This window comes from Pseudophryne corroboree, chromosome 6 (assembly GCF_028390025.1).
Source record: "Pseudophryne corroboree isolate aPseCor3 chromosome 6, aPseCor3.hap2, whole genome shotgun sequence".
In the NCBI taxonomy this organism is placed as follows: Eukaryota; Metazoa; Chordata; class Amphibia; order Anura; family Myobatrachidae; genus Pseudophryne; species Pseudophryne corroboree.
In genome coordinates this window covers 387,569,334-387,584,364 of record NC_086449.1, presented here as the reverse complement: position 1 = coordinate 387,584,364, position 15,031 = coordinate 387,569,334, and the positions used below count along the sequence as shown (strand labels likewise).

General features: G+C 43.5%; 1 protein-coding gene across 2 annotated transcripts in view; it reads left to right on the top strand.

Moving 5' to 3' along the window:
• MKLN1 (muskelin 1) overlaps positions 1 to 14,703 on the top strand; it is a 322,757-nt gene extending 308,054 nt beyond the window's left edge. For both annotated transcript variants that reach the window (XM_063926768.1, XM_063926769.1), the window contains 4 exons: positions 10,229 to 10,368; positions 11,253 to 11,355; positions 12,016 to 12,070; positions 13,225 to 14,703. In XM_063926768.1, coding sequence (XP_063782838.1) covers positions 10,229 to 10,368; positions 11,253 to 11,355; positions 12,016 to 12,070; positions 13,225 to 13,346 — 420 coding nt within the window. In that variant the 3' untranslated portion in view covers positions 13,347 to 14,703. The remainder of the gene's footprint in view (positions 1 to 10,228; positions 10,369 to 11,252; positions 11,356 to 12,015; positions 12,071 to 13,224) is intronic.
• Positions 14,704 to 15,031: the final 328 nt, after the last annotated feature.

Below are 15,031 nucleotides of genomic sequence, written 5' to 3'. Positions count from 1 at the left end.
ATTTCAATCCTATTGGATCCTTCCTCGGGGGTTCCGCCTGCTAGACGTACCTACCTGGGACAGTCTACTCAGTCCTTTCGGTCCACCGGATTTCTGATCTAGGGCCAGAGGTGCATCAAATGCAGTTAGAGGCACCAGGGGTAAACCTAAGAAACTAGCTGTTGCTGGCTCTCAAGAACAGAGCACCAGTTCAGCTTCCGCAAAAACCTTTGCATGACAGTGCCCGCCCACCCTGGTAGGATCTCAAGGTGGGAGCCTGGTTACGTCACTTCAGCCACATCTGGGAAAGTTCCTGCCAGGACGCCTGGGTAAGGAACCTTATTTCTCAGGGTTACAAGCTGGAGTTCGACGGTGCTCCTCCCCAACGATTTTTCAAATCAAACTTACCAGCTTTGGAAAATATGCGTGTTACGCTACTACAGGCCATCACAAAGTTGGTCCAGTCCCAAGTCATTGTTGCAGTACCCCTGCAACAGCAAGGACAAGGCTACTACTCCAGTCTGTTTGTTGTGCCAAAACCAGACTGGTCTGTGAGGCCAATTTTGAATCGGAGGTCCTTGAATCCTTACCTAAAGGTTTTCAAATTCAAAATGGAATATTTGAAAGCAGTGATCGCAGGCCTGGAACATCAGGAATTCCTAGTGTCCCTGGATATCAAGGACGCCTACCTCCATATCTTAATTTGGCCTCCTCATCGGGCCTATCTGAAGTTCGCCCTGCTGAACGATCACTACCAGTTCCAGGCGTTACCCTTTGGCCTGTCTACAGCTCTGAGGGTGTTCACGAAGATGATGGCGGAAATGATGTTCCAGCTCAGTGTCCAGGGGGTCAACGTGGTTCCTTACCTGGATGATCTCCTGATAAAAGCGAGTTCCGGGGAGCTCCTACTGCTCCATATAGATCGCACTATCCAACTTCTGTCACACCACGGGTGGATCCTCAATCTACAGAAGTCCCACCTGGAGCCATCTTAGCGGCTCCTGTTTCTGGGAATGCTACTGGATACTGTAGCGCAGAAAGTGTTCCTCCCAGAGGACAAAGTGAGAACTCTCCAGGAAATAGTTGGCATGGTTCTCCTACCGACTCGAGTTTCCATTAATTTTTGCATAAGATTGTTGGGAAAGATGGTAGCCTCATACGAGGCCATTCAGTATGGAAGGTTCCATGCCAGACCCTTTCAATTGGACATCCTCAACAAGTGGTCTGGTTCCCATCTTCAGATGCACCGAATGATTCAACTGTTACCCCAGGCCAGGATTTCACTCCTGTGGTGGCTGCAGTCTTCAAATCTCCGGGAAGGTCGACGCTTTGGTATTCAGGATTGGATCCTCCTCACGACAGATGCGAGTCTGACGGGGTGGGGGGCTGTCACCCAAGGGGTGTCTGCCCAAGAGACCCTACTTCCGATCAACATCCTGGAACTTCAGGCTATCTACAATGCTCTGATTCAGGCCTCCCTTCTGCTCCGCCATCAGGCAGTCCAGGTGCAGTCGGACAATGCGATGGCCGTGGCGTACATCAATCGACAAGGAGGGACAAAAAGCAGGGCCTGCGTGTGAGAAGTATCAAGAATACTCCTCTGGGCAGAAAGAAATGCAATAGCACTGTCCACAATCTTCATTCCGGGAGTTGACAACTGGGAAGCGGACTTACTTAGTCTCCACGATCTCCACCCAGGGGAGTGGGGCCTACATCCTCAGGTGTTTCAACATATCGACCGGTGGGGTTGCTCCCAGATCGACATGATTGTCTGCGTATTCCCTCAGATTCCATTGATCCCAAAAGGGCTTAAGAGGATCCTGCATCAGAAAGTACAAGCAATTCTGCTTGCCCTGGAGAGCGTGGTACACTGATCTTCTGGACATGTCCGTCAAAGACCCTTTGCCACTCAGAAGAGATCTTCAACAAGGACCATTCGTCTACCTGGACTTACGGCGGCTTCGTTTGACTGCATGGAAATTGAGCAGAACATCCTAGCTCACAAGGGACTTTCCAAAAAGGTCATTGCCACTATGGTGCAAGCCAGGAAACCTGTGACGTCAAAACACTATCATAATATCTGGCAGAGATGTGTCTCCTTGTGCGAAGAATGCACATATCCATCTGCCGAATTTCACTTGGGAAGATTTCTTCGTTTCCTGCAGACTGGAGTGGATCAAGGCTTTCGCCTGGGATCCATTAAGATTCAGATTTCAGCTCTATCAATCTTCCAAAAGAAGTTGGCTATACTGCCAGAAGTTCAGACCTTCTTGCAAGGGGTGCTTCACATGCAACGTCCGTTTGGGATCTGGATGGGGTTTTACCTTGGGATTTGGATGGGGTTTTACGATTTTTGCAGTCCTCCTGGTTAGAACCTCTGATGAAGGTAGAAAAGTACCTCACGTGGAAGACGGTGATGTTACTGGCCCTGGCTTCTGCTAAACGTGTCTCAGAATTGGGGGCCCTATCGTATAAAAGTCCATACTTGATCTTTTACAGACAGAGCGGAGCTCAGGACTAGGCAGCAGTTCCTGCCGAAGGTCATCTCTGCGTTCCACTTGAATCAACCTATTCTATCCCGTCAAGTTCTGGCGTTTCTACCCCTCCGGAGGCATTGGATGCTGTGCGAGCCTTGAAGAACGAGAGGACGGCTCGGATCAGAAAGACGGATTCTTTATTCGTGCTATATGATCCACAGAAAAAGGGTTGCCCTGTTTCACAGCAGTCCATTGCTCGTTGGCTTTGGCTCACTATTCAGCAAGCATATGTGTTTGCAGCCTTACCTGTTCCCCAGTCTCTGAAGTCCCACTCTACAAGATCTGTGGGGTCTTCTTGGGCGGCTGCCCGTGGAGTCGCAGCTCTGCTGAGCGGCTAACTGGTCGGGGAAGAACACCTTATTGAAGTTCCACAAGTTTGATACCCTGGTCATAGAGGATACCCAGTTTGGGCAGGCGGTGATGCAGATGTCTCCGTACATTCCTGCCCGTTCTGGAAGCTTTGGGACATCTCCATCATACTAATTCTGTCCCCAATATCCCTTATGGATGCTAGAGAAAATAGGATTTTAAAACCTACCGGTAAATCCTTTTCTCGTAGTGCATAAGGGATATTGGGCGCCCGCCTCTGTGCAGTGACTTTCTGCAGGTCCTCTGTTATGTGTTACCTATTCAGCTGTTGCTGTTTATGTTGTCAGCTGTTGCTGGCACAGTTATGTTATGGTGTGCTAGTGTATAAATCTCGACACACTTCTCGTTATGTTCCTTCTCTCACGTATGTCCTTTCTCTTTCGGGCACTGTTTTACATATAACTGCCTGTAGGAGGGTCATAGAGGGGAGGAGCCAGCACACCTAGTGGAAGAAATTTAAAGTGCACTGGCTCCTTTGGACCCCGTCTATACCCATCTTACTAATGTGTCCCCAATATCCCTTATGGACTTTGAGAAAAGGATTTACCGGTAGGTACTTACAGTCCTATTTTTAAATCCAAGTCAAAACTTAAAATCTTATTGTTACAGAAAAAATAAAGGTTATAACAATAGAATAGTTTAAAAAGTCACATCAGTAATTACAATTTAATAAAAATAAGGGAGGAAAAAGGGTCAACCCTCAGATCACCTGTAGAGTCGAACGCTGGATGAGTTAGGTGCATTTCCTGGACATTATAGGTTCTAATCTCTTACTGGATGCCACCTCACGATAATGACAATTCGCAGCCACAGTTTCTCATTTAAAATCCACTGCCGGCCCCCTCTCGCCCCCCTCCCTTTGGATTAGTTTAACCCTCCCACAGCCAAAGTGTAGTGAGTCTCAACTTGCACTGTGGGGTCTCTTAGACATACTAGCAGGACGGATGGCCTTCTATATTAATTTTGTTTGAAGCACTGGGCATGATTTTATAATCAGCTTGTAGTGGTCTTTACAACCAGGTCCTAGGAAGGGGGGGGACGGCGCCCTGGGCAGCATGAAACCTTACAAAACTGGTAGAAAAGGGGCATAAGATGCCGAGGCACAGCCCTACCTCTGCCAGTATAAATATAGTTATCAGAATCTCTGAGGAGAAACACGCCTTTGCTGGGGCGGAGCTTCCTCCTCAGTCAGCCACACACTGGTCAGCGCCATTTTCTCTCTCTCAGGCTGCAGAGACAACGCTGGTCCTCCTCCACTACTGAATACAAGTATCAGGGTGCAAAACAGGGGGGGAGGGGGGGCACAGTGAAATTGGTGCTTTTATATTGTGTATTTGCATTATAAAAAAGCGCTGCAATTAACAGGCATTGTGTTACTGGTGCTGGGTTTGTGAACTGGCTGCTCCTATCTGTGTCCTTCTGACAGATTTTACTGTGGGTCTGTCCCCAATAAGTCCCGGAGTGTCTATGGTGTGTGTGTGTGCACGTGTGTTACATGTCTGAGGCAGGGAGTTCTTCCCCTGAGGGAGCCATTTTAGGGACACAGAGTTGTAATGTGGTGGCGCTGCCGGCACACCACAAGCCTGAATGGGTGAAAGAAATACGTGATAGTGTGAATCATATCGGTAGGAGATTAGATAAGTCTGAGTCTCATGCAGAAAGCTGGAGAAAATCAGTTGAAGATGTGATTTTTCAGGGTTCTGCTTTCTCATTCGCAGGCGAGACCCCTCTGGGTCACATAAGAGACCGTTTGCAAACATTGTACATACTGGTACCGACACGGACTCTGACTCCTGTGTCGACTATTGTGATTCCAGGGGGACAGATCCTAAATTGGCAAAAAGCGTGCAATATATGATTGTTGCTATAAAGGAGGTCTTAGAAGTTACGGAAGCCCCTACTGTACCTCAGGAGAAGGCTTATTTCTATAAGGAAAAGAAATGTAAGGTAACTTTCCCTCCTTCCCACAAGCTAAATACTCTTTTTGAGGGAGTTTGGGTGAATCCTGAAAATAAATTTCATATTCCCAAAAGGATTCAGATTGCTTATCCTTTCCCATTAGAGGACAGGAAAATATGGGAGTCACCCCCAGTGTTACAGTGCACTGTCACGGTTAACAAAAAAGGTGATTCTCCCTGCACCTGGGACGGCTTCACTAAAGGAGCCAGCAGACCGCAAAATGGAGACTACGTTAAAATCTATTTATGTGGCCAATGGTACGCTGCTCAGACTCACCATTGCTTGCGCGTGGGTGCGTCGTGCTATCGAAAAATGGTCTGATAACTTGTAATCGGAAATTGACACGGTTGATAGAGACGAGATACTCCTAACGTTAGGTCATATCAAAGACGCTGCCGCATACATGCTGGAATCTATGAAGGAAATTGGACTCTTGGGTTCAAAAGCCGCTACCATGGCAGTATCAGCTCGAAGGACGATGTGGATTCGCCAGTGGAATGCTGATGCAGATTCCAAAAGAAATATAGAGGCTCTCCCGTATAAAGGTGTGAGGCCTTGTTTGGTGATGGGCTGGATGCGTTAGTCTCGGCGGCTACCGCAGGTAAGTCGACATTCTTGCCTTATGCTCCTACACTGGCGAAAAAGACACATCACTCTCACATGCAGTCCTTTCGGCCCAACAAATACAAAAAGGCCAAAGGTTCCCCCTTCTTTGCAGGTAGGGGAAGGGGAAAAGGAAAGAAATCTGCAGCGTCTCCCAGATCGCAGGAGCAGAAGTCCACCCCTGCTTCTGCCAAACCTGCAGCATGACGCTGGGGCTCCCTTGCGAGAGGCCGCTCGGGTGGGAGCACGTCTGAAACTTTTCAGTCAAATCTGGATTCAATCTGGCCTGGACCCATGGGTCTTACAAATAGTGTCCCATGGGTACAAGCTAGAGTTTCAAGACGTCCCCTCATGCCGATTTTTCAAATCGACCTTGCCAGCCTTTCTTCCAGAAAGAGAGGCAGTAACAACGGCAATTCAAAAATTGTCAGGATCAGGTCATTGTCCTGGTACCCTTGTCACAGCGAGGAGAAGGTTTTTATTCAAGCCTCTTCGTAGTTCCGAAGCCGGACGGCTCGGTCAGACCGATTTTAAACCTTAAAAATCTGAATCTCTACCTGAAAAGGTTCAAGTTAAAGATGGAATCCCTGAGGGCAGTGATTTCCAGTCTGAAGGAAGGGGGACTTTATGGTGTCAGTAGACATAAAGGATGCTTACTTGCATGTTCCTATTTATCCTCCTCACCAAGCTTATCTGAGATTCGCAGTACAGGATTGCCATTACCAGTTCCAGACGTTGCCGTTCGGACTCTCCACGGCACCGAGGGTATTCACCAAGGTGATGGCGGAGATGATGGTCCTCCTTCGTCAAAAAGGAGTCAATATAATTCCTTATATCTCCTGATAAAAGCGAGATCCAGGGAACATTTGGTGCAGAACATCGCGCACTCCCTGTCAATACTCCAACAACATGGTTGGATCATGAACTTTCCAAAGTCGCAAGATTGTCCTTTTTACGGATGATTCTGGACACAGAAGTACAGAGAGTATTTCTTCCAGTGGAAAAGGCTCTGGAAATCCAGAAAATGGTCAAACAAATATTTAAACCAACAAGCGTGTCGATCCATCAATGCATTCGGTTGTTGGGGAAAATGGTAGCAGCCTACGAGGCCATACAGTTTGGCCGATTTCATGACAGAATATTCCAGTGGGACCTGTTGGACAAGTGGTCTGCTTCCCGGTTGTGTAGGTGGGATCCGGACTTCCTCAGCAGACACGATCTCCATCCAGGAGAGTGGTGCCTCCACCAAGAAGTCTTCGCAGAGGTGACAAGTCTTTGGGGAGTTCCTCAAGTGGACTTGATGGCATCTCGTCTAAACAAGAAGCTTCAGAGATATTGTTCCAGGTCGAGAGACCCTCAAGCAATAGCAGTGGATGCACTGGTGACCCAGTGGGTGTTTCGGTCGGTATATGTTTTCCCTCCACTTCCACTGATTCCAAAGGTTCTCAAAATAATAATAAGAGTTCGAGCAATCTTCATTGCCCCAGACTAGCCAAGGAGGGCTTGGTATCCGGATCTTCAGGAGTTGCTCATAGAAGATCCTCGGCCTCTTCCTCCTCGAGAGGGGCCATGTGTGTATCAAGACTTACCGCAGCTACGTTTGATGGCATGGCTGTTGAGCGCCGGATCCTAGCCCAAAAGGGTATTCCTAAGGAAGTCATCCCCACTCTTATTCAGGCCAGGAAAAGATTAACGTCTAAACACTACCACCATATTTGGAGAAAATATGTGTCTTGGTGTGAATCCAAGAAGGCTCCTACGGAAGAGTTTGAGTTGGGACGTTTTCTCCATTTTCTGCAGGCTGGTGTGGATGTGGGCCTTAGATTGGGGTCAATCAAGGTCCAGATTTCGGCCTTATCAGTTTTCTTTCAAAAACAATTGGCCTCCTTTCCAGAGGTTCAGACATTCGTGAAAGGGGTTCTGCACATCCAGCCTCCATTTGTGCCTCCAGTGGCACCATGGGACCTTAATGTGGTGTTGCAGTCCCTTCAATCAGATTGGTTTGAACCTCTGCAGGAGGTAGAATTGAAGTTTCTCACTTGAAAAGTGGTGATGCTTTTGGCCTTGGCATCCGCAAGGCGGGTGTCTGAGTTGGGGGCCTTGTCTCACAAGAGCCCTTACCTGATCTTCCATGAAGATAGGGCAGAGTTAAGAACTCATCAACAATTTCTTCCGAAGGTGGTTTCGTCCTTCCACATAAACCAACCTACTGAGTCAAAGTCTCTAGATGTGGTTAGAGCTTTGAAGATTTATGTCGCAAGAACAGCTCGGTTACGGAAAACAGAGGCTCTGTTTGTCCTGTATGCTCCCAGCAAGATTGGGTGTCCTGCTTCTAAGCAGACTATTGCGCGCTGGATCAGAGGGACAATTCAGCACGTTCATTCTACGGCAGGCTTGCCGGTACCAAAGCCGGTGAAGGCCCATTCTACTAGGAAAGTGGGCTCATCCGGGGCGGCTTGGCTCTACAACTTTGCCGAGCAGCTACTTGGTCAGGGTCAAACACATTTGCTAAATTTTATATGTTTTACACTTTGGCTGATGAGGACCTCAAGTTTGGGCAATCGGTGCTGCAGGGTCATCCGCAATCTCCCGCCCGTACTGGAGCTTTGGTATAACCCCATGGTACTGAAGTGGAACCCAGCATCCTCTAGGACGTATGAGAAAACAGGATTTTAATACCTACCGGTAAATCCTTTTCTCCTAGTCCATAGAGGATGCTGGGGACCCGACCCAGTGCGTACTTTACCTGCAGTTTTGTTATTAGAGTTACACAAGTTGTGTTACATTTGTTTTCAGCATGTTGCTGCAAATGGTTCATGCCTGTAGGCGTGTTATGTTGAATGCCATGTTGTGCGGCATGGTTGAGGTGTGAGCTGGTATGAATCTCACCATATAGTATAAAAGTAAATCCTTTCCTCGAAATGTCCGTATCCCTGGGCACAGTTCCTATAACTGAGGTTTGGAGGAGGGGCATAGAGGGAGGAGCCAGTTCACACCCTTTGAAAAGTCTTAAAGTGCCCATGGCTCCTGCGGAACTGTCTATACCCCATGGTACTGAAGTGGACCCCAGCATCCTTTACGGACTAGGAGAAAAGGATTTACCGGTAGGTATTAAAATCCTGGGGGGGGTTCGCAATCAGTAATTTGAGTTTCTCAACAGCCTTTTTTTTTTTTTTTTTAGATTTTGAAAAAAATCTTAATTGTTCATACTGTGAATAAATCCCCAAAGTTTTATTTTGGGATCATGGTGGGATCACTTACTGTAAGCACTTTCATTTCGAGTGATTCATGAAAATTGTATTAAAAATCAACAAACAATATATTTTCCAAGTCACTACATTAGAGGAATGCACGTTCCTCTTCAGGTGTGTTTGGGGATGAATTTCTAAAGACAGCGCCTGCTTTCACTTCTGCGCAGGTGCCCAAATTTAAGTGGGAAGAAACTCCATGTGGAAAGACACTTCACTTGTGTGGAATAGGCCCAACTTTTACATTACCCTGGACCACAACAAGTGGTCCTGGGACAGGTCTGTTTGGGTGGGCTTTATATAGTGAAGAAAAGATCCTTGTCCACTAATTTAAGCCCGCCCAAGCTTAACCTGTCCCTGGACCATTTGTGTATCTTTTGGAAAAGTGAAGTGTTTAATTACAGTGGAGTATCAGACTGGGAGATTGTGTGCTGGGAGCATGGACGAACAGTAACTTGGAGACTGGGAGCTGGGAGGGAGAGACCTAGCAAATAGGGAGAAACACCGTACTCGCAAGAAGTAGCCTCAGTCACCCGGGTATCGTTGGACAAGTGCTCAAGCCACAAGTCTCCCATTTGTGGTGTATTACGAAGTTAAAACTAAAACTGAGCCTCTTAGCTATGTTATTTGTTATTTCAGACTGTCTGGAACACTATACAACAGCAGCCTGCTGCTTCCAGAGAAAACTCATAAACTTTTTGAAGAATTTTTTTTTTTAAATCACCAAAAAAAGATTTTCTACTTCTGTGTCAGCCCCACAATTTAAGAACAAGAAAAACTTCTCACGCAAATAGTGCATGACAAACTTAATTTTATTTTTGTATTTTATATTTTTATACAAGGGCAGGGTAATGCTATCAAACTGCCTGTGTGACATTTTTACAATTCCAGCCCTGACTCCTGTTCTGATGAGTCCTTCTGTTGAAAGTGCTGCTGCAAGTCTGCAACAAAAAAGACATACAAGTACAACTGTCCCCAGGAAGCCTACGCTCCCTCTCCATTCCCACTCTGACTCCCTACTGTTACTGTCTATTGCAGACTCCAGTCACAGTCTCTCTGTTACTAAGCATATCACTCCTTTCCTTCCAGCTAAAGTCTCAGCCCCATGAATGAGTGACAGCAGTAGCGTGGGTCACACGCTGCATCCAGAACTGTCACTCGCAGATTTAGTCACTGAGACTGTCGACGCTAAGTGGCTTTCTCCGTGACTGAAAATCCCGTTTATACTTGCAAATTAGTGCCAAAAATCTTGGGAAATTTAGGCACCTTAAACTGGGATTGGATTCACTAAGCATCTTGCTCCCAAAGTGAATTCACAGATGCAAGCTGGCCCCCCTCAGTATGTCTAATAATACAGTGGTTTGTTTACTGTTTTCTTCCCAGTTATAAAGCCCAGCGGAATATGCTGACGTTGCATACATTTTGTCTGAATAGGTTTGCAATAAAGTTATCATACTTGAAATATTTCTCTTGTGATGTTCATTGAATATATTTGCTACAATTATTTATTTGTGTTTTCAATTCAAATAACAGGTTCATTATCTTTTTGGTGGAAATCCAGGAAAATCCTGCTCTCCCAAAATGCGATTGGATGACTTCTGGTCATTAAAGTTATGTCGGCCATCTAAAGAGTACTTGTTGAGGCACTGTAAATACCTTATTAGAAAACACAGGTTGGTAAAGAAAAAAAAAATGACTTGATTTACATTTGCAAAGTCTTCAGACAGTACAATATTTGCTTTTTTGTGCATGATCTGAAACCTTTTTTAGTGAGTGAAGTACCAAACAATCCTGTTGTCTGCCCCAAAAGGGTGATTCCCAGTTCCATACTGTCATCTACTTTTGAATACTGTACAATCTAAACCCAATGTGTTTTGAAGCACAGCTGTAACCCTTTTATTTTAGCAGCATTTCATTGTTTACAGCCATGTCAGGTTTTTTTTTTTTACTTTCTACTTTGTACAAGTATATAATTTGAATGGAGCTTTAGAATCAGAGGTCACAGTATTCTGTGAGTTATAATCTGTTGTGAGATATAATATACATTTAATAATTATTATAGATTTTATATACAGGTTGAGTATCCCATATCCAAATATCCGAAATACGGACGTTTTTGAGGGAGAGTGAGATAGTGAAACTTTTGTTTTTTGATGGCTCAATGTACACAAACCTTGTTTAATACACAGTTATTAAAAATATTGTATTAAATGACCTTCAGGCTGTGTGTATAAGAAACATAAATGAATTGTGTGAATGTACACACACTGTTTAATGCACAAAGTTATAAAAAATATTGGCTAAAATGACCTTCAGGCTGTGTGTATAAGGTGTATATGTAACATAAATGCATTCTGTGCTTAGATTTAGGTCCCATCACCATGATATCTCATTATGGTATCTAATTATTCCAAAATACGGAAAAATACGATATCCAAAATACCTCTGGTCCCAAGCATTTTGGATAAGGGATACTCAACCTGTATTACCTAACGGCAGAATAATTGTAATGTACTTCTAGAGGTGTACGTTGTAACAAAGCTTTGACATGTTACAGGTTTGAAGAGCGTGCGCAGTCAGAGCCCATTAGCGCACTGAAATACTTGCAGAATGATTTATATGTCACTGTGGATCACACAGACCCTGAAGAAACGAAAGAGGTGAGGTGTAAAGATATCGCCACTTTACATAAGTCTTGTCAAATTATGCGCACATGATATTGGACTGTGTTTAACGGTGTATGAAACTGCATGTGCTTTGCTTCCTATTTGTAACTAGCCTTTTAAGAACCAGTGTTTATTTACAACTAGTACTAGACAGGGGAGAGCTGGCAGTGGAGATGGTAGTGGGAAGCTAATTGGCCATCTCCTAAATGGAGGCACCAAATTCACTGAATTTGAATGTTGGAGGCAAAAAGGAAGAAAAATGGGGGAGAATAATAGATAAGAAAGCTATGTCTCATTTTTAATACTTCAGTGTGCAATTAGGGAAACATTTGAAGTGTTTTTATTGAAGAATGTTGTCCTGCTTGGCCTTTAAAAGAGTCCCATGGACCCGTAGAAAAGTATTTGTCATGGAGAAAAAAAAATGTGGATGCTTTTTCACGTTACAGTAAAGTTTCTATTGTCCGCTACTAGAGGGCAATAGTTGGTATTGCGCCAATGTTTTCCCCCTCTAGTACCTTCCCTATATCTTCAACAATATGTGTGTCCGGCTGTTTCCATATAATAGTGTAGTTGCTGACTACTTGCGTGCCTGGTGTACATAGCCAATCGTGAAAGTAGTATTACATGGTACCCTAATAGTTATGTGCCTTTCAGTTTCAGCTTCTTCCTTCTGCACTCTTCAAATCCAGCAAAGATTTCACCCCCCTTGGTAAGTCATGTAACTGCATAGTGACGACTTCTTGAAGGCGCCATTTGGAACATAAGTGTTTTAACGTTAATTTAAAAATTTGGGTTGTGACTACATGCATAATGAAATGAGTATTGTGGTGCTCCTTTCTTTATAATTTTCATAATTTTAGAGATGCAAGATTTCCTCTACAGTAAATAAACATTCGTCTATCTCCTAGAGCTACAGAAACATCCTACAGTTAGTTGTCAATAGAGGCATGTCAGTGGTGGGATATTCTGCTGGTTCAAAACTGCTCTTTCACATATAAGGTCAGGGGCATCATTCCAACTTCAGATGCAGTATACTTATTGCTTAAATCCATACTGTACATGCCAGTAGGTTGGACTACAGTAGAGGGGTGTTTCAGAATATAATTAATCTGGTGGTGCAGTTTTGATGATATTGCAGAATATGTTCCTTAATTTACATCTATAGTCTGTTAGTCAAGTTTGTTAACTTCTTGTTCAGTGCATGTGTTCAGTCCTGTGCCATTTTTGGGTAGAATTGGGTGGGTACCCCAACATCGCCTTCTACGCATCTCTATGGTCTATCAGGGAAAACTGGCAAAGATAGTGGTCACGAAGTGCTGCTGTTAAAATAGCATTTTGCAGTCGTTGCCCTCGAATGAATTGCTCCCTCAGGGGGACATTTACCAAGCAGTGATAAGTGCGGAGAAGTGAGCTAGTGGAGAAGTTGCCCATGGCAACCAATCAGCACTGAAGTAACATCTATAATTTGCATACTATAAAATGATACAGAGCTGCTGATTTGTTGATGGGGCAATTTCTCCACTGGCTCACTTATCCGCTCTTATCACTGTTTAGTAAATGTCCCCCTTAGTTTTCTATCTGAACTGTGCACATTTCATGTTAGGCACTCATGAATTAGGATGGTGCTTCCTATTAACCCATATAATTTCCACATGCCCAGTTTAGTCAGAGTAGTACTTACTGACATCATATAGTGTATGTCGATGCTTACATTAACTAATGCTCTTTGTAGACTGTAATGAGAAGTTATTTCTAATTGTGGAACCATCATCTTTTATGTGGATTAATGTATTGATTACTGCTTTTATCATTTTGTTTGTAAATAATACACTAATTATTTCTTTTCTTACCCCACATAAACAGGGTTCTCGGATGTTGATCACACTTATGCTCAGAGGTCACAACTCTTTGATACACTTGTCAACTTCTTCCCTGACAGTATGACCCCGCCAAAAGGCAATCTGGTTGACCTCATTACACACTGAGTAACTCTCAATACGGAGGAGAACAAAAACTGTGTATTGGTTCTTGTGTTATATGTATAATTGGAACTGAAGCTGGAATGCAATATGTGCACAGAGTGAATTGTAATGTAGTGCTTAATTGATAAATGCTTGTAAAGGTTGAGGCTTTATACCTCTGCCAGAGATCAGTCTGGTTGTATCTCTTTTTATTTTATTTTTTATTCCTCCCCATGTTTGGTAACCACTTGGCTAAGCCTAAATGGGACTTTTCTTTCCTCTATTTAAAATACGGAGCATAATCCTAAAGGTTATCCTATATTTTGGTATGAAAGGTTGACCTTTGTGTATTCATAAGAACAGTAACAGTCTAGCCCCCTATGTATATTTTTTTTATGTTCAGCAAGATTAATAGGGGCGGTAGGTGTATGTTACAGTAACATATAGAAATGAAGCATAATCACGAATAACATGGAATACTGGAAGAAGGAAGAACCAGGATAACGTTGACTGACCACCTGTACAGCTACTGTATTTTCTGTATAAAGAATGTGAAATATAAATATACTTTTTTTTTTTCTCTTTGAGTTCTACACAACTTTTACTTTGAATATGAAGTTGTGGAAGAAGTTGAGGTATAAGCCAAATTTAATGAGTCATTGTATAGTAATTTTGAGTTGCAGAACTTATTGCTTATTTATTGATTGTTTATTGAACACATACTTTCATAGTAACACTTAGAGAGAGGACCGTTTGTTGTTATATACTTGACAATACGTGTCTTACGGTCAGCACCATTTAGTTATGAGTTAAAAAGCAATTGCATGGAAGTTTGGAAATCCTAAGCCACAATGCTGCATCACATAGAAATATTAAGGCTTAAATAATTTTACCAGAATGAAAGCACAATAATAGTGTTAGTTATTTTTGTGTATTATGTATACACTCAATAACAGCACACAATCTTATCTGCGGCTATATATGCTGAAGTCAGGCAAATTGGCCCAGGGAGTAGCATAGATCAGAGGAGATGATGTCAGATGGACACTTGTAAAAATTAATATTACAGCAAAAACAAATATGTAAAGGGATGCTCAAATGGTTCTGTTGCTGTTTACCTGCGCATTATACTCAAATTACCATACAATGGACACTTGGACTCGTGTCCGATGCCATAGCACGCTTGTCTGTCATGACTTCAGCATTTTGCTGTGAGTACAGCGTGCAGTAATGGTGCTCCAGGAAGGTTGTGAATACCATGATTAAAACTGCTGTATTTAGATGGGTCTTGCTCATACCAGATTTTTGAGCCTTAAGATTGTGAGATTTATGGCTTTACATCATAAGCACTTGTCTTCTAATAAACAAGTATTTTTATTAAGGATGTCTTTTGGGATTGACTATTGCTTAAATGTAAACTATATTTACTTATGAACACCAGAGCTGTAGCCTTGAGTGAGCCATGCACAGTGTCAAGAGTGATGTCACAGATTTTCCCTCCAGTTCCACCTTCCATCATAGTTTACATGAATGGGGACGATTACATTAAGTTATTACATGTAATGTGCTGTCTGTGGTTTTTAAAATTAACTTTACATTAAATTCAAAGGCTGTGACTGATACTAAAATAAGTTTGCTTGGATTAAAAAATCTTGAGAATCACCTGAAATGACGGCACGGCTTTACAGGATTACATTGTCCCTGGACCG